The 20,133-nt window shown below is 38.8% G+C and overlaps 2 protein-coding genes across 2 annotated transcripts; both read left to right on the top strand.

Annotated features, from left to right (window-relative positions):
• Positions 1-1,163: 1,163 nt before the first annotated feature.
• Positions 1,164-20,034, top strand: LOC132258701 (exostosin-1). The gene is made up of 8 exons (XM_059756129.1): positions 1,164-2,357; positions 9,426-9,578; positions 14,480-14,801; positions 15,660-15,914; positions 16,009-16,296; positions 16,371-16,615; positions 17,497-17,568; positions 17,626-20,034. Exons 1-8 carry the CDS (start codon positions 1,636-1,638, stop codon positions 17,732-17,734), a joined length of 2,166 nt encoding a protein of 721 aa, XP_059612112.1. The 5' UTR covers positions 1,164-1,635; the 3' UTR covers positions 17,735-20,034.
• Positions 6,813-8,782, top strand: LOC132257374 (cuticle protein 7-like). Its single transcript, XM_059754240.1, has 2 exons — positions 6,813-8,022; positions 8,090-8,782. The coding sequence occupies exons 1-2, from the start codon at positions 8,011-8,013 to the stop codon at positions 8,714-8,716; spliced, it is 639 nt and encodes a 212-aa protein (XP_059610223.1). The 5' UTR covers positions 6,813-8,010; the 3' UTR covers positions 8,717-8,782.
• Positions 20,035-20,133: the final 99 nt, after the last annotated feature.

Below are 20,133 nucleotides of genomic sequence, written 5' to 3'. Positions count from 1 at the left end.
ACAGACGTACTACAATCCAGACAATGAAGATTCGAGGATCGACGGACGATTCGATCTGCACAGCATCAGCGCGACTCAATTACTGAACCTTATGGAAAAGCTTCTGGCGCTTGGTGGTCGCTTTCGTGACGTCACCGTTGCCGCGCACTTCCTGTGTAATTGAGTTTTGGAGAATCGTCGTGTGGTGAGCCGAAACGGAAGTATACCTATTTTCACTGTGGCAGAGCTGCTTCATGGTTCACGGCTTTATGTGGAAGAGCGCGAGAAGACACTATATCATGATTTCAGTGTCACAAGCTGTCTCATTTGCAAATAGAGCACCGGGGTCTGTTTAATTATGCTCAGTAGTCTGACAATTGAAGCCAGGATCAACAATAATGCTTCAGGATTGTGGTCACTCCCAAATTCAGTGCGCACTGGACCGCATCGACCACATAGTCCATGATGTATGTTGCTGTGATTTGAAATATCATTTGCAATATCATTTATGCATAACATATGAAATAATAAGTTATTGTTTTGAATAATTGGTGGGCAATCAACATTTGACGGTTGGTTGATTTTAGGCGGGGACTTCAAAAGACGTGCAACACCGCCATCTGAACGAAAGCACAAGCAAGAGAAGGTGAACATTTCACAGGTTTCCTTCTTGTGACAGTGAGAAATCCCAACAGAAAGTGCGCGAGGACTAGTGTAAGAAGTCATTGGACAGATCCACAAAAGAAGAATGAAAGTTTGTTCAGTTGTAGAAAATAATGCTTTTTTTTGTTCATACTTTTCAGATCTATACCTGATTGTGTGAAAGTAGGAATTCAAAAATTAAAAAAAAATTGATTTCATCAGTTTTTACTTGACGATTGGCGTAGTTTTTGTCCAACTGATTCAGTTCAGAAAATATGTACAACAACCTTCAAAGCACACAGAATAAATCATGGTTCAATAAAAAGCGACCACATTGGAATGACGATCTTACGTGAAATGTCAGCGTAATATTTTTATGTCAGTTTGGAATCTTCGCTAATGCTAAGGTAATTTTTTCATCGAAATTTCTGCAAAGTGAACATTCCACACTTCCTGCGGACCACCCACTGAAGCGTCCTCGGACATGCGTGGCAAACAAACGGGCGCCACTGAAGACGTGCGCTTATGGGGCAGTGAGAAAATGTCTGTGAAAGAAAAGTTGTGGGAGATGCGTTTTTCCAGCAGTAAATAGCAATTGGATAAGTAGTGAAGTGATAGTGTTTTGCTGATTAGGCGTCACTGTGCCATGTGATGCTGTGTGTAGTGCAATTGGCGTGCGTGTAATGGGAATTGAGATGAATTGGGTCTCGCTTCTGACACTTCCGTGAACATTTTCCTCCTTTTTCGCCCCCTCGCCGCCTCTCTTCAAGCCTCTCGTGCGCCCGCGGGCGTGTGCATCCAGTGGCCTGCAAAGAGGCAGAGTGTGATGCGCCTTGCTGACATGTGCACCGCCCGAGATCCACCCGGAAATGCCTGAGGGCCGCGTTGCTGCGCCTTGGGAGCGCCACACTGTCCGACTGAATGGTGTGGACTTGGGCGAGCGGCCGTGCGGATTGTAGTGCGAACTGCCCGCGGATTAAGTGGGGGTGCTCCGTGTGAGAGTGACAGAGTGAGATGCAGGCGAAGAAACGGTATATCCTCGTGTTCGTGTCATGTGCTTTCCTGGCCTATTGCTACTTTGGCGGCTACCGCCTCAAAGCGCCCCGCGGCGCCACGGAGCCCAGCAGCTTGCCCTCCTTCGCCGCCCAGCATGACCTGGCGGGCGACGCGGCGAGCACCATGGCGGAGCAGCGGAAGCCCTGCAGGATGGAAACGTGCTTCGACTTCTCGCGCTGCTACAGCGACTTCCTGGTCTACGTCTATCCGCCAGAGCCGCTCAACTCGCTGGGCGCCGCGCCACCCATCAGCCCCAACTACCAGAAGATCATCTCGGCTATCACAGAGAGCCGCTATTACACCACCGAGCCGGACAAGGCGTGCCTCTTCGTCCTGGGCATCGATACCCTCGATCGCGACAGCCTGAGTGAGGACTACGTCCGCAACGTGCCGTCGCGCCTCCAACGGCTGCCGCACTGGAACAACGGACGCAATCACATCATCTTCAACCTCTACTCGGGCACCTGGCCAGACTACGCCGAGTACAGCCTGGGCTTCGATCCGGGCGAGGCGATCCTGGCCAAGGCCAGCATGAGCATCCAGCAGATGCGGCCTGGCTTCGACATCAGCATCCCGCTGTTCCACAAGCAATTCCCCCTCCGCGCTGGCAACTCCGGATTTGTGGTCAGCAACAACTTTCCGGCCAACAAAAAGTACTTGCTTGCCTTCAAGGGAAAAAGGTACGTTCAACTTCCAGTGATAAATATCCACCCTCTGTTTAAAGCGTGGGAGAGAAAGAAGTCCTCAATTGATTATAAATGTCTCGTAGTAAATGGGTCTCCGCAGAACACACTGGGCCACTCGTGATGTCTACGAAGCGCCTCTGTTTCGCTTTACATGCTTATTATTCTAGTCTTTCACTACTCACGTCTGCTGAATTGTGATAATTAGGTGCCTGATAATGCGCATGAAATGGCAAAGATGCCATATTTTATTTCAGAGCGATGGGAAGAGGAATAAATCAGCTTGTCAGGACAGTGGTGTAGTTCCTAGACTGATTTACGACTAAACTTTAATTTGATCTTCGAGAATTGTGTGATTTTTACGTTCAGAATTTTGATAACGTTCAAAAGGATGATGTTTAGCATTTATTTGGACAGCACTTTTGACGCATGTATTCTTCTCACACGTTGAGTTCGACTCAAGAAAGAAGTGTTAAGTTTCACTTGGACCGAACGAAGAATTGCATCAAAATGAAGAAGTACTAGAAGACTTTCTGCTAAACTTCAAGTTAAAGTGTAATATTAAACATGGAAAAGGAATTATTACTTAATTCTAGACAGTTTTTCCAGGTAGAATACTGACTACGCCACTGCGTGTTGAGTTATCAATCTTCTGTTGCGGTAATCTAATTGGTATGAAATACATAATCTCAGAAGTAATTGTATATTCAACCAATTAAAATGATGATGAATGAAATAATTTATCCACCCTTCAGACAGTTTTGTGAAAAAGTTCACAAATTCGAGACATCTTCAATATATTTCCTAAAGATATATTCGTGAAGGGAATTTACGGAGTTTATGGACTTTTTCCTAATATAAATATTAAATGGGCCGCGTTGTGCAGCATAATAGACTCGCCGAGAAAAGATGGTGGCGATGCGAGGGCAAAAACGCGGGCGTTCGCCTTCCGGATGGAGAGGTTGGGGGCCCGAAAGATGGCACACTCGCCCGCTTTTTTCCTGGCTCACAACTCACCATCTACTCAAATGAATCTTTTGCGTCCTTCAACGTAATTTCCTATATTGATATTTATTTACATTCGCCTGTGTGTGTGTGCGAAATGGGGAAAGTGAGGTGGGATATATAGAAATTCAATTAAAAAATTACACCCTCTCATGCCAATGCTTCTGTACTTTCGTCCTGTGTAGTTATTTCGTCTCTTAATAGCTGAAATGTAATTTATTTTCTCTCTCGAAGGGACACAAAAGGGGGATTCGCTGTGTGAAACGAGATTGAAATTTGTTCTAAAGGAAATATTTCTACTGAAATCATTGTAACTTAAGAGCATGAACTTGCTTTCTAAGAATCTCAGTGAAATCGAAAATATTCTGGTTGAGGAGAAAATCGATTGATAGTAATTGTTTACCCTTCATGTAGCCTCAATGTTTTATACAAAATGTATTGTTTATACATATTTCTGTTTTTTTTCCTTCTCTTTACTTTGCAAACTAAAAGTTTTTTCATGAATTTTATTTTCATAAAATGAAATCAGCGTGGAAACTAAATGAAATTTCAGGGGATTTTTTTTCGTGTGGTGTACTATTGAATTTGCAAAGAAAGTAAAGTCCACCAAGTTGTTAGAATTAAAGCAGAAAGTGAAAATGTGGAAAAACCATTCTGCGAGGTATTTGGAAAAATAATACGGGATGAAGAGGAGTGAAAACAAGACGCAAGGAAAGTGTGGAAACGAGCGGAAGTCTCGTGCACATTATGTAATGCACATGAGTGCACATAAGAGCAATGGATTGTTATGAAAATATTCAGGGCTAAGATAATAAGGTGTCAGAGTTGGGAAAGAGAGTTAAGTCTATAGAAAGGTTTCCACTTTATGCGCAGAAAGTTGAAATTGCATAATTCTGCTCTGTCTATATTCCTTCTCTGCTTTTCCTCAATTTTTCTCACCCTCGCTCGTGAGCTTATGAGCGCATTTGCTGAGTGGGTCAAGGGACGACATCGTGGTCTAGGATTCCCATATGGATGGAGGAGCATAAAAAGAATTCACGACAGTCAATGAGGATGAAAGGACCATTTGTTATTTTCGACTGTGAACACTATAAATCACCAGCTTTCCCTGTTTTCTCCCCCAGCGAAGTGATGGTACAAAATAGTCTCGTGTCCTCTATGGGAATTTGAATGGGCACAAGGTGAAAAAGCGATGGAGATCGAAGAAAATTCCGATAGTGTGTGCGTAGGCGGTGAATGTGGCGAGGAAAAAGGGCAAATCCAACACAGGGCGATTGTTACATATGCAAAAATAGGAAGAGTAAGTTTGCACGTGCCAAATGAACTGTGGTGTGGTGTTCTTAATCAGACACTTGATATGAGCGCGAATGGGGAATTCATGAACAAATTGTGTTTTTCACTCTATGCTTCACACTTTTCACCGGTCGTGCGGCAATAGATACAAAAAGAAGAGAAGAATGGACACACACTATTGATTTTTGCAGAGTAAAATATTCCCTCCTGTGATGACTTTGCGCGCACCTGTTCTTATTTTGCATTTCATTTCGCCTCGCGAGAGATGAAGTGAAGAGACCTTGTGGCATTTGACGTGGAAAAAATGTAGTCAGTTCAGGAAGAGAGGAAAGTGGATTGCCGCATGGTTCATTGATATGCACGATGACATTGACCATCATTTATAAACAAGTGGAGATCTTCTTTCAATATATTTCGTGAATGAACATCGCATTGCTCTGTGTTGTGTTATATAAAATCACGAGATGTGCATATTTTCCCCCTCATGAATCTCTCTTCTCATATTTCTGCGCTTAGAGTGCGCGGTTTGGAGTCTCAGCACGAGTGCTTAACGAAAATAAACAAAAAGTGTGCTTACGATCAAATTATGTAATTATAATATCAATAATCGACCTACATATTTTCTCGGTGGAGTCATGATAATTTTATTTTGTTTGCATTTTCGAGTACAACATTCAAAATATACCCAAAAGAGTGGTCTTGTCCTAATTTGTGCCTTTTCTTCGGTTCGGCGCGTGTGAAAGTCTGGTGGGTTTGGCGGGTTTATTGTTGCATTTCGATGGTGTCACTGCACACAATAAATTCTGTATAATATTGGGTGAAAAAGAAACTGCAGAAGTTACTCGCAGTTGGTGTCATTTATTGCCACTAAAGTATAATGTTCTAATAACACTCACTTTGCTTTCTTCAGCGTGACCATTAAAATGCTATTAAAATTGTATAAAATCCCTCATTTGTGAGTCGTAAGTAGATTTTTTTCCTTATCGAAAAGTGTTTTATTTCTTTATCAACAAAGAATTAATTTCGTGTTTGAGTAGGGGAAAGCAAGGCTATTTTGTGCAGACAAGTGACAGTTTTAGTATTTGGCCTCATGCAATGTTCCTCTGCTAAAATTCTCTTTTTAAAATTCATAAATAATTTTATTCAATCAAATGAACTTGAAATTATGCGATGCTAGAATATCGCTAAAGAATCCCTGCCTTTCCCTAAGCTTGTCTTACACAATTTCACTATTTTGTAATCAATTGATACAGTTGTAATTAAAGATCGCTGGAATACAATTCGTCTGAGGGAGATTTTTCTGTCTTGACTTATTAAGTGGTAGTTAAATTTACTAGTGTAGCAATTAATACATTATCTAACTCTAACATATTTGTTGATTCTTTCGCACGGACGGAAAAATTAACACTTGTGTTGTTTTTGCTGAGAGTAATTAAAAACTTTGTACACTTTCACACTCAATTAATTCGTAAGTGAATTATAATACTATTATCACAGTATTTCACGTTGAATTTAATACAGCAAATAAATAGGCGATTAATAACAGATTGTTAATGTTGCAATAGGTTTTATGGATGAAATAGTAGATGCACTCTGTGGTATTCGCATCGCAATTCGATCCGATTGGCGTACAGATTGAGACAGATCATGTCAAATTGAATATCTATCATTCTTCTTTTTTTCTTTCGGTTTTGGGAGGTAAATTGATTGGAGTTTGTTTGTGATATTTTTTGCACATATATACAATCTTTTCGAGAGATATTTCTTCGATTCAAGGGAAAATAAATAATTCACATTATGCTGTTGACGGAGTGACATGAATGAGTTATGTATATTTGTAACAAATATTGCAATGGAATGTAGACGAGGGAAAGAGATAAAAAAAGTCTCAATATACTTTTAGTGACTGCCCAGCAATGACCTGGATTTTGTGTTAAAAATTTTTGATTGTTTATCAATCATATTTTTCATGCATAATTGACTTTTTGTTGTGATTGAGCATATAAAGCTAATGGGAGTAGAAAAATCTTGCGGCCACAATAGAGAGCATCCAAGGTTGGGCGTGTGTTTTTCAAGGGGCGCGCGCACTTCAATTGAGACCTCATTATTGTGGGATAATTAAAATTTTGAATAAGTCTATGGCTTTCCCTATGCTTCGAGTGTGTCCATTACGAGCAATTTGACTGCCGCGAGTGCCGATAAATGCGTGCAAAAATCTTTGAGCGAGGATTGCAGACATTGAATGGCCGGCGCTGAAATTAATAATATTCATGATCCACATTCAATTCGATTATCCAACATGCCGCCGCCCTCCTCCTAAAATATACACACAATTCGAGAGATGTAAAAGAATTTCACTATCACTTTGCCCAGTGGCCGCGGGTGTGATTCTGGTTTTTCTTGAGACGCGATGTGAAAAAAGAGGAGTGAAGAAAACGCGATCCAGTTATTATTTCACTCACTCTTTCACTCCTTGTCGCACCTTCTGGCGCATTTCTCGCCTTCGGTAAGACTTTCCTTCCATGTAAAATTTGTATACGATAATCATGATTATGTATTACGTGACTGAGCTGCTGGTCTCTCTATGAGATTATTGCTCCAAATGACCTTGTTATGAGTTTCTGCAGCTATGCTTTTGGCACATTAGCATTCATTTTGTGAAGAGATATGAGAGACACAATTTTATGCATTTTGCCAACTGTTAGAGATATTCAAAGGAAAATCATGAGTGGCTGCTCCACTCCATTATGATGTCATATTGTTTAAAGTGTCAAAACATGTGTCTCAAAATATGCCTTTTTATTTGTGCACTGTGGGCAATTTGCATAGGAATTTGTGCGATGTGAGAGAGATGTGGAAAATATATTTATGTCCCCTCGAGGCCTAGGGGTGATTTTTTCCCACATCGCACAGCCGCTTTCCTGGGCGGTGTGATTCCTTGGGTTGAATGAGAAAAAGAGCCGATGCAAAACTGGAATTCGGCTTGAAGAAAATGATACATATTCTTTATTTATAAAATTGTATAAAAAGGCGTTGTGCAAAGAGAGCAGTATGAAATTGCATGTATTAATATGTTGATATGTGACAGGTGAAAATGTGTATATGATATTTGTGTGGGACGGGGAGGGAAAATCCCCCGTATGAGGTGTATCAATGTGCGCAAAAGAGAAGGGAGTGTGAGTTGTCTGAAGTAGTTGCCGAAAATAGTGGTGAAGCTAAATGGAGAGATCCAATTTCGCATGGTATAAAAGAGCCAGATGGATCAAGCAGAGAGCATAGTCAAGCAACAGCCTTCCAAGCAAGCAAATCTTCGAGCTTACCAAGTTCTCCCGAAACTTGAAAACACACAACAATGGCATTCAAAGTAAGAGAACGTCAAGCATTTGCAGATTTTCAGGAAAACATCTCTAACACTCTCTGTCTCTCTGCAGTTCATCGTGGCTCTCGCCTTTGTGGCCGTCGTGAGTGCTGTGGAGTACCACCATGGTGACTACCATCATCATCAGCCCGTGTACCATCACCAGCCCGCTGTGGTGAAGCACCTGCAGCCCGCTGTCCTCAAGCACGTGGAATACGAAGCTCCTGCCAAGTATGAGTTCTCCTACTCTGTGCATGATGAGCACACCGGTGACGTGAAGCAGCAGCACGAGACCCGCGACGGCGATGTTGTGCACGGTTCCTACAGCCTCCTGGATGCCGATGGCCACCACCGTGTCGTCGAGTACACCGCTGACCACCACAACGGCTTCAACGCCGTCGTGCACCGTGAGCCCACTGGCCACAAGGTCGTCGCCCCTGTGCACAAGGTCCTGGCTGCCCCAGTCCACAAGGTGGTTGCTGCGCCCGTGCACCATCACTACCAGCACGCCGCCCCCGTGGTGCACCACCACCAGCAGCACTACGCCGCTCCCGTCCACCACCAGCAGCACTACGCTGCCGTGCCCGTGGCCAAGCTGCTCGCCCCCGTCCACCACCACGCCCCCGCCTACCACCACCAGCCCCATCACTACGACAGCCACGTGAGCGTGCACGCCGCTGGAGTCCACTACCATCACTAAGCCATCACCGAACTGCCATGTTGTACATATAGGGAAAACGCGCTCGTGTAAATAGTTCATTTATTCACTGTCAACCAATAAAAAATTAAGAATTTACTCGTCTGTGCAATCATTCAATCAGTCAAGTGGCTAAGAACAGCAACCTGCACACGCTCTGCTTCGAGCATGATGAACTTGATTTGAAAGAGCGATTGTAAATCATAAATTGAGAGGCATAAACTTCATTTCAGAGAAGTATTTCTACTTGGACCAACAAAATACCCTTTCGTTTCCCATGTTCTATGTTTAGTTTTACAATTTTCCTGTGCAATAACTATAGACTATCAATATCAATCAACAATAGACTATCATTTCTACAATAAATTAATGTGTATAATATTCATATGATTGTTTTTCTGAACCATTGAACTCATTGAATGCATAACAATTTTATTTAAATCGCAAACAATTCCTAAATTGTTTTGAATTATAATTATTTGCCTAAAATAGGAAACAACTCAATTTAGATATGTGTGAGAATTTTCCATATTAATATTGTATTTGGATTTTAATTGGTTTTCGTATTAATGTATGGATGAGTTGTACATCAGTGGATATGATTATGAAATTGATAGCATTATTTACTGAAATGGGATATTTTGGACTAAATAAATTTATTTCCATGCAGGGATTTAAGCTACTGATGGTAATCTGCTCTCGTTTTTTGCAGATACGTCCATGGAATTGGTTCCGAAACGAGAAACTCACTATTTCACTTGCATAATGCCAGGGATTTGGTGTTAGTCACGACATGTCGCCATGGCAAAAGCTGGCGGGAATTGCAAGATGCTCGCTGTGATGAGGATAATCGAGAGTACGACAGGTGAGTTTTAGTTGCAATTCCAATAATTTCACTCGGGAGAGTCATAATTTTTGCTGATGGCTGTTCTTGAGTGGATGAAACCACAAAGAAACCACCAAGGACTAATTTTACATGTGTTTAAGATAGCTGTGTGCTGTATCCTTTGGATAAGGAAGTGTGCACGTAGAAGAAATTGAGGCGGAGAGTATTAGAAATGCAAAATAACGTGCAACAGCATAAGAAGTAACTTGAAAAGTTGTAATGACACTCATGTGAAACGTGTTTTTCTTTACACTTTGTGCAAATGTGGAAATGGCGACACTTTCGGAAAATGCACTTTAAACATAATGTGTGACATATGCTAAAGATGTTTCCATGTCATATCGTTTTATAGTGTTGGCCAGAAAAAAACCTCAATTTCAGCAAATTGTTCAATACTGACCATTGCAGCAATTTTCATGTCCTGAAATCTCACTGGGAAATTCACACAAGAAGGAATATGTGAAACCGCACTTTTGGAAATTTTATCGACCATGTCTATGCATAATAATATTATTATCAAGATATTTGAGGATGAGTCACAGTAACAGAACGTGATCAGGATTTAGTGTAGAATTGTAGCATATGGAATTTAAAAAATAATAACACGTTCACTGTAAAAATATTCATAATCTGAAGTTAGTTGTCTTCGTGAGATGGAAGAAAAAATAGTTAATAATCTGCTCACTTGATATTAAGATCGGATTTTATGTTTATGAGTAAATCACAAAAGTACTTTCCTTGAGATGAGGTATAAAAGTTAAATTATGACAAATACATATGCTTTTCCAGCCCTCTTTTTATTATCAGTGCAACAAGTTTTAATGTAATGCTGAAGAAGTGGAAAACTTTTTATCATTCTCGCATTTCCTGTAAGGTATATTTTCTCCGAGAAGTTTCATTTGCAAATGCAGATGCGCAAATCTGGCATAATTTATCACTTGCGAAAGAAGTCATTACAATTTACTGTAGACGGTAAAATGGTGTCTTTGAATATAGGTTCAGGAAATATTCAAATTTTCCTTGCAGTCCCTTTTGCCTATCTCAGTCACTGATGTAGTCTGAAAGTGACATATTAAAATCTGGGCAGACCAGAGCAGACAATATAAGGGCAGATTGTATAGAAGGTATCACTTAATCTCAAGTTGCAATTCTTTCTCGTTTGACCGTTGCTTCTGACAGATTCATATATAGACAAACAAAGAGGGCAAATAAAACAGAAACATTTTTGGACGCCGGCAAAGCCTATGGCCAGCCAACGCAGCGAATTCGGGGATGTGAGAGTGGAGAAAAATTTCGAGAGGGTGAAGAGGATTAAAGGAGCAGAAGCTCTTATGTGGCAGTTTGTGTATATAATGTAGGATAAGACATGAAAATCGGCGTGGGGACTTCAGAGCTAGGAAGTATTTCGCTTCACATTCTCGGAAAATTATGCTGACGATGTGAAACTGCCTTTCCTCACTTATTCATTTAAGGCCATGTACAATGGAGACACACATATAAAGTGTCAGGGCGAAATGAAGACGGATAAATAGACGTGAGTTATTATGGCAATTTAGATTTATTCTTGAAACACTATGTTTTATAAAAATTTTAATTATTGCACACTAATGCTCGTGAAGAACGATGCGATGCAGTGAATGCAGAAAATCCCTCTTGAATGGAGATGACACAAAAAATATATTGGATTCACCTCGAGAGTTTAGAGGCGTGACAAAGTGGGCGTCCATATTAGCCCAATTTGAAAAGTTTGCCGAAGAGCTTCGCGAAAGTTTTCCACATTTCACGTGTATATTTTCTAACATTGAATGCATCTGGTTCTTATGTACCGAAGACAATGTGTTTGTAAACAGTACACTTGAGGAATAATAAGTTTTATACATACTTGTGTATTCGCGCTAAGTATAGCATAGCCTTAGGTGAAGCGAAGCTTTAAACTTTGTTAGGCGTTTAATAGGCTTTACTGGAAATAATCAAGATGCAGAAAATGTGTGTCTAAAGCTATTTATTTTTTAAGTTTTCTGAAGTGAATTTATTATTAATGCACTCAAGAAAACTTGTGTTTCGTTCTACTCTTAAGTTTACTGACAAGCTCCGCCTATTGTAAAGCTCCGCCCACTAAAAATGTTTGACTGTTCAAATTATATCCGACGATTGAAATGTGTCTTTGTATCTCATATGTGATGTGACGAATTTAAAATATTTTGTATATCTAGAAATTCTCTTTTCGCATCAAAAAGGAATGCTCATTTTGCTCTGAAATATAGACATGTCTGTTTTTATTCATTTCCAGTTCTGATTACGGTTTCCTTCAGAGTGATTTTCATGACTGTTTGTGGTGCTCTTTTCACATCACCTCAAGCAGGAAATATTAATCTTATTCAGAGTACATTTTCTACTTGGCGAAAATTGTACGCCTGTCGTGTTATATGAAATGCTAATAAGTCAAAAGTTGAGCATAACATTCAAAGATAAGATTGATTCAATTACCCACTGATATTCAAGATGATTCCATCCATTTCGGAGTGGGTATGTGTTTAGAAAATGTCTCATTCACTAATGTTAGAATGTTAGACAATTGCATATTTTGTATTCTTTTGAGCCCAAAGAAATAGGGCAAATTGGCGCATTTAGCTTTAATACAAAATGAAAGTAATTTACATAATCAGATTTAAGAGGAAGAAACGACATTTAGGTTGATGTCTTGAAGTGCCACGCCTTTCTCATTTTTCCTAAAGGAAAAGAGCAGCTTCATCTCACATACAGACCCAGTGTTCTTCATATCCTTGCAAAATGAACGCGCTCTTTATATGTTCAATGGCTCGCTGTTTTTCTATGCCGCCCTTTTTATTGTACATCTTATAGCGCGTCCCTTCGCTCATGTGGTAAAGCTCTTAAACCAACTTGAAATTGATTGCTTGGATTGTATTTGTTGTCAATGGCATTAAATGGGTATCATGCTATTTAATCCTTGGGAAAGTCATGCAAATGTTGATCTGTACTAAATACTTGCATATTTGATTGCTGGACTGAGTCATATTTGATAAAGCGCGAGCAACAAAAGTGTGCTATTTAATCACGAAATTAAAGTTTACTTTAGGGACTTTAGGTCACTTCCTTTTGGAGCAAATATTTACTATGGCGGATATTAAAGTGAGTGGTTGGAGAAAAGATATGTGGGAAACTGTCAACATATTCTTCTGGTTTTATTTTTCTCTATGTTTTGTGCGATTGAGTCTATAGGCTATCGTGTATTACCGGAAATTACGGTATTGCCTCGAGGGCATAGAGTTAGAGCTGGACCAAAGCGTAACTCACATCTGTGGTTGTGCGGGAAAATCAGTGTGGCGAAATCGAAAAATTAAGAAGAGGGAAGCTCAGATCGTAAAAAACTTGAAAATACTTTTTTACTCAATTTCTCGTGGTATTAAGATGTTAAAATTTAAATTTATAATAGAAAATTATTTAAAAGATTTTTGGAAACTGTTTTCAACAACAGAAATTAGTTCCATGACAGTTAGACGAAGTTTCAAGTTGATAATTTTATGTATTAACTGCAAAATCTCAACTACATGTAAGCTAAGCAGAGCGAAAGCTTTTCCATGTCCTTTTTTGCCACAAATACGCTTGAATTTCTATGGGTGAATTTATTTGGTCATGGCCAAAAGAGTGGGTATTAGAAGATGTGCAAGAAAATTTTGATTTTCAAGTCCGGAATACTAAAACACTCCAGACACTCGTCAGGGTGAGAATGAAATTGGAAATTTCAACTATTCCACATCGCCTAAGCGGGAAAAGAAGGCGGAAGTGTGCGTGGAATATTCCATTTGCCACCTGTGGTTAGGAATTGTTGTATGGAGTTTTCACATCGGAAGGATTTGCCGTGAAGTACAATAAATGGGCGCCACATGAATGATGTAGCGACCTTTTTTCATGACATTCACGCATACAGCAGAGTGAAAGATAGAATTAGGGATGTGACATTCCACGACTGATTCAGTCATGGCAATGATGTTGGTGGATTTTGGCAGCTTCGTAGTTCGATTCCACGCGTCACTTTACATGAGCTCTGACTTGGCGTTATTTTGCATACGCGCGCTGTACAACTTAGATTGGAGCCTTTTTGGAGCGCGGTCTCGTTTCTATTGTAATTAATATTCCACAAGGACATGTCGGTTGGTTTAACTGAAAACAAATTCCTGGGTTTTATGCGCTCGCTTGTGTTTCGTGAATAAAGAAATTGCCTGCGCTGAAGGAAGCTCTGGGTGTATTTAGTTGATAGTGAGAGCATTTTCCTGCCTGAGCTCTGATGTAATCATACAAGTGAATTATTGATATTCCGGAATACATCTAAATACGTTACATACGAATGTACATAAAGGTGTTCTTGTACGATGTGAGGAAAGCAAGGGAGTATCTTTTATGGCTAAATCTCTGCGCGCAAAGTATCTTCAACCATTTTTCTCGCCCAGACATCAGAAGACGTGTTGCCGTGTGATATGCAACAATTCAGGTGCATATGTTCGCTCCACTCAAAAGGAAAAACGCTGATGTTTCGAGGATGCCAGAGCGGAGATGAAACTGTATCGCAGCATCTTATGCGCGCGCGAGGGTGGAGAATGAAATATGATGGAAAGTTCTTGTATATTTGATTACGCCATTTCCGCAAAACTTTCAAATGCCTCATAAATGCGTCTATCATTGTTCTCCCAGAATTCTCTATCATACCTCAATGGTCGCAAGTCTGGAATCGCGTAAAGAAAAACTTTCGACATTAATTATTACTCCTTCACTATGTGTATATGTTTTGATGCTCCTTTCGTGCAACACTCACAATAGCTCGTATTAATTTCTCTGCTGTGTTTTTGCTGCTGTAATTTCAGATATGACTATGAGATGCTGCTGCAAAACTCGACGTTTTGCTTGGTGCCGCGAGGACGTCGCTTAGGATCATTTCGCTTCCTTGAGGCACTTCAGGCTGGCTGCATTCCAGTGCTGCTCTCGAATTCCTGGGTATTACCATTCCAATCGAAAATTGACTGGAATCAGGCGGCCATTTGGGCGGATGAGCGCCTTCTTCTGCAAGTGCCAGACGTGATTCGATCCATTTCGGCCAGTCGCATCTTGGTGCTTCGCCAACAAACGCAAATGCTCTGGGACAGATACTTCAGTTCCATTGAGAAAATCGTCTTCACAACATTTGAGGTAATTTGCTAGGAATTTTCACAATCTTGGCACTGCATTTAAGGGATTTATTGAATAAATACTAAACAGTGAAGCTTCAGCCACAGTATGTAGTATGACGTACATTCTGTGAGTCTTTCCTGTTATTCACGTTCATATATTTCATCAGATAAATGTTCATTATTTTATTCGACTTTAATATTATTCTGTCATTCTAATAGCTCTAATTGAATTCTTTAGAGAAATAATGACAAATACTGTTCAAATTAGGGTTGTGGTGTAAGTTAATTAATCACATATTTGGTAAATATTGTTTTTCTCGTATACAGAAAATATTTGTATTTGAATACACCTGCTTATGTGCACGCCATGCGGTCTGGCAGTTTTCACAATAAATCGACAAACAATGACTCCTCAGGGGTCGAACATTATGTGATTTGGCTGAAGGAAAAATAGCCTGAATGATAGAAGTTTCCCTCACTTTGCCACATCGAAGTGCAGTGCAACAAATGCTGCTTCATATGAAATGAAATCTCCATGCTTTTGGCTTTCTGTGAAGTGCAATTTTCAAGGATCGTGGTTTAAATGGGTGACCTTATTTCTCTACTCACTAAGCAATACCATGCGAGATGGAAAATTAAATGAATGGTTTGCATTTTATCTGACCACATCTATTTGGTCTCTTGAGAGTGGGATAGTTGTTAGAGAATTGTATCTCTCGCGCTCTAAATCACGTGGAATTATGTGCGCGTGTGTGTGTGTATGTGTGTGAAAGGAATTGGTGGCTCTCAATGCTGTGATATTGATTGGGGAACAAATGAGAGTTGCTGATAATGATATTTTGCTGTAACTTGAAATATAATGTTGTTCATTTTGCAGATTATCCGTGAGCGCATTCCCGACTATCCTCAGCGCAATGGGCTGGCGTGGAATTCAGCACCGGGAGCGCTGCTCACGTTACCGACATACTCGGACAGCTTGAGGCACATGCCATTTCACATGGACATACAGGATTATCAACCTGGTCATAACTACACTGCTATTATATTTGTACAAATTGGAACTTCTTTGACACCAAATACTGCACTCTATCGACTAGTCAAAAGCACGACACGGAGTCAATTTGTGGACAGGGTGAGAGAGAGAGAGAGACTCAATTAACCATTCAGTTTACCCACTTCATGTTGTGACACTCACACCCCTCTGCCTGCCTGTCAATATATTTCAGATAATAATACTGTGGGCATCAGATCGACCCATTCCGTCGCGCAAGAGGTGGCCCTCCACCGGCCACATTCCCCTCAATGTCATACAGAGCAACACAAATGAGGATCGCACGAGCATCTCCCAAAGATTTTATCCGCACCACTTAATTAAAACCGACGCCATTCTGTCTCTCGATGAAGATGCCATACTCAATACTGAGGAATTAGATTTTGCATATCGCGTTTGGCGGGATTTCCCCGATCGCATAGTTGGCTATCCGGCTCGGGCGCACTATTGGGATGACGGAAAGGTGAGAGATGCATGAAGCAATTTGAAGCGACACATTTTGTCCTTACACACCATTATTTTGCATGCAACAAACAGAATGCGTGGGGCTACACATCCAAATGGACCAATTACTATTCCATTGTCCTCACCGGAGCTGCATTCTATCATCGATACTACAATTATCTGTACACGAATTGGCTGTCGCTGCTGCTGCTGAAAACTGTGCAGCAATCGTCAAACTGTGAGGACATCTTGATGAATTTCCTCATTTCGCATGTGACAAGAAAGCCCCCAATTAAAGTGACACAGAGGAAAGGCTACAAAGATAGGGAAAGTGGCAGGTGAGTGAAAGCGATTGTTGACACATTTCCAGCTCTGTAAGTTGCATAAACTGGGAATGTCAGACATTTTGATTGTTTGTAATCTGTGATTCAAGTCTTATTTGGATGTATTTCCAGATTATCCTTGTTTTGCAATTTAAGGGGTGAAAATCACTCTGCGATTGTATATGTTCATTAAATGCACTATAAAATGTGTTGCACGAAAATATTTGTACAGCAGAAAATTTACTCTTTAAATCCCTGCTGTTATTTTTTTTCTTTCAACTTTTCCCATCAAATTCCCTGCTTTTCTCACAAGTTTAGGTTCCATTTATGCAATAAACAAATTCAAATTTATTCACTATAACTTAATTAATTAATCCTGTGGCTCGAGACCTTGTGCCATCAAAAATCTCTGGTTTAACCCGGTTTTGGCTACTTAATGGCTTCTGTCGCACCCTTAATTTGCCATGTAAATAGAATTTCCCGAATTTTCTGCTGTCCAGATGTATTCCCATGACTCCTGGGCATGCTATCAGCGACTGTGTATTTCAATTTCTCTTTCATCATTCATAAACAAGTGCGCTACACGAGGTTCAGTTGTATTTTCTGGGCAGGGGCACAAAATGTATTCATTAGTGATTTAATGAAATCGATTTAAATGATAATAGTTCTGCGGTATTTTGGCTTTAATTAAATTTATCTATGTTTTCGAGCGATTTCCCAGATAATCAGATTTTAATTGCCACCTCAAAATGATTCATAAGTGCGGAGTTTCAATTGAAAATGTATTTTTTATACAAAATCTTGACATTTAATTTATCCGCAGTGATAATGTTTACATGTGTAACAGTTGAATAATTGCTGTAATGAAATACTTATTTGCTGCTGTTATATTTCAGGTCTCCTTGGAATGATCCTGATCATTTCATCCAGCGACAGAGTTGTTTAAACACCTTTGCTGCGGTTTTTGGGTGAGTGAATTGTTTGGATAGTTTGATGTTTCTGAGTGTACAATGAGTTTATTGCAGATATATGCCACTTTTGCGATCCAATTTGCGTCTCGATCCCGTGTTATATCGCGATCCTGTGTCGAATTTGAGGAAGAAGTATCATCAAATAGAACTAGTTGGTAGCTAGCGATTCATTTACAATTTCAAAAAGTGAAAATAGGAGAAAAGTATGAAGATAGAGTTTATTTGTGACGCGCTTGAGAAATACAATTGAGCAAAATTATGCATATTCCGACTTGTTAACTACCGAAATTCCAATGTGAAAAATGCGCAAGTAGTTTGAAGATTAGTGGAAATGTTTCGATTTTTTTGATTTTGTTTATTGTGTCTAAAGGGTAATATGTATTTTATACGTCTTATATAGTTGTAAATAATGTAGTTGATGATGTGTAAAGAGACAAAGCCAGATTAAATGGGGAATAATTGAGAATTTCTATAGGACAAATTGTTCTTCACTAAAAGTTGAAAAAGAAACATTTTGATGAGCTTTTATCAACAAGAATTTTGATTTCTCCATATTTTCCTATTTTTATAATGATATAACTTCTATTTTCACTTTTGCACACGAGAAGAAAAAAAAATGTCTACCAAAAATCTATATGGAAACTTATGACACATATTTTATATGGGCAGGATTGTACTCCATTTCTTGCATGGAGAGAAGTGACGTTGAAGAAAAACTGTACATTGCTAAAAAAAAAAGGGTTAAGTATATAGATAGACGGGGACTGAAACAAATATTTACAGGAAAAATTAATATGAAACCATTCAAAGCATTCTCATTGTGAGAGTCGACGTGAAAAGGAAATAAAACATCGTGGTGGATTTTAAACAAATTTACACTGATAATCTAACACACAAACATAAAAACTGAATCATACGAAAAATAATTTTAACGGATGCTGGCAAAATGGAGAAAAATCGTAGTCAAAGTTGATCCAAAGAGAATAATTTATCAGCATTTTGCTTTTGGAACCTCTTTTTTTAGACAATACGTATGAATTGTACACAATTTTTGGGGGATGAAAGATAATCTGTAACCAACAATACAATAATAAACCAGTCAATTTTTTTGAGACGGAGGAAAAATATCACTGTAAATTGATACAATTAGTGACAAACTATAAATTTATCAATTAGTGTGACATTTTTTATAATATTGTATAAAAAGAAATTCTTGATATTTCGTAATAATTAATGAAATGCAACCAATTTTGTATTCATGTATTTTTCATGCAAAAGAAGAAATTGTGGGAAGTCTTTTTTTAAAAAGTGAATAAACATGCGTGGAGAATTTTTATTGAGGTGTAGAGGACAAGGCAAAAAGGGAGAATCAAATCTAGATAAAAAAAATAGATGAAAAAAATCTACGCTAAGTAGTTTAATTTTTTTGTAGACTCTAATATATGTAAATGACTTTTTGTTGTGGAAGAAAAAGAAGCGAAGACTAAATTTCCAAACATTTAATCTGAATGTGACATTAAAGAAATAACATAAAGAATTACTCTTCTAATAATAATCTAACTGTGTGTAAATAATATTAAAATGATTTTGGGTTTTACTTTAATGAAGTAATGCTGACACCGCATGTTAAAAAGTGAGAATTTGTCTGTTCCATAAACAAAAATTGCATGGTGAATTTTCCCATGTTTTTCATAAGAGTTCTGAACTTTTTATGATATTTTTTGTCTTCTTAAACTCAATTTCCAGAGAGTTTTAATGATAGAGATGTTTTAAACTGACTTGTACTCTCTTTCTAGCATGAGAATGTTTATTTATTTTTGAGCAATTTATAACCTGAAAGATGAATCAAAGTTTGAATTATTTAATTTTTGCCCATTAACAAGCACCATTAAAATGGCAATAAAATAGAGCCAATTTGAGAAATTTGAATACTACATAGTCATAAAATCAATGTAATGTTTGTTAATGGAATGAGCAATTTTATCAACACAAAAATGAGCAATAAAGAACCGATGAGAATTTACTAAAATTCCAACACAACGCATGCTATTCGCTGAATAAAAAATAGAAAAAACGCGTTAATATGCATTGCAACACAATTGAAAAATATTTTGTGGATTTCATGTGAGAATTGTAGAATTTGCAAAACAATTCTCTGGCACATTTTGAGCGATTTTATTGTAATTCTAAACTCAATATCGGATAAAATTTACCCTATATAATATTGCTAAAAAAAAAGTGAGAATGGAGATGCAATGATTAGAGGAAAGTAATCCTATAAAAATAAAGAAGAATTTATCACAATTGAAACATGAAAGCAAATTAAGAGAAAAAAAATGATCAACATATCACTAAACTAAAAAAAAAGTCTACAGACGGTGAAAAAGCAGTTGTATCACTACCGAACATAAGCGCAAACATTAGAACTTCAATTAAGAGATTAATAACTGAGGAGATTTAGCGTGAGAAAGTCGAGAAGATGGAGTAACAATATATATTATATACATATAAAAATATATAACTAATAGAATGCTGAAGGAAGAAAAAGAGGCCGTTTCATCA

Source organism: Phlebotomus argentipes, unplaced genomic scaffold (genome assembly GCF_947086385.1).
Source record: "Phlebotomus argentipes unplaced genomic scaffold, Phlebotomus argentipes genome assembly scaffold_4, whole genome shotgun sequence".
NCBI classification, from domain to species: Eukaryota; Metazoa; Arthropoda; class Insecta; order Diptera; family Psychodidae; genus Phlebotomus; species Phlebotomus argentipes.
This window is presented reverse-complemented; position numbering and strand designations above follow the sequence as displayed.

What these genes read in the sequence shown, in the direction of transcription:
- LOC132258701 (XM_059756129.1), top strand. Translation starts at nt 1,636, where the DNA reads ATGCAGGCGAAGAAACGGTATATCCTCGTGTTCGTGTCATGTGCTTTC. An exon ending in GGAGTCAATTTGTGGACAGG is followed by an intron (nt 15,915 to 16,008) that starts GTGAGAGAGAGA and finishes AATATATTTCAG; the next exon opens with ATAATAATACTGTGGGCATC. An exon ending in ACCTTTGCTGCGGTTTTTGG is followed by an intron (nt 17,569 to 17,625) that starts GTGAGTGAATTG and finishes AGTTTATTGCAG; the next exon opens with ATATATGCCACTTTTGCGAT.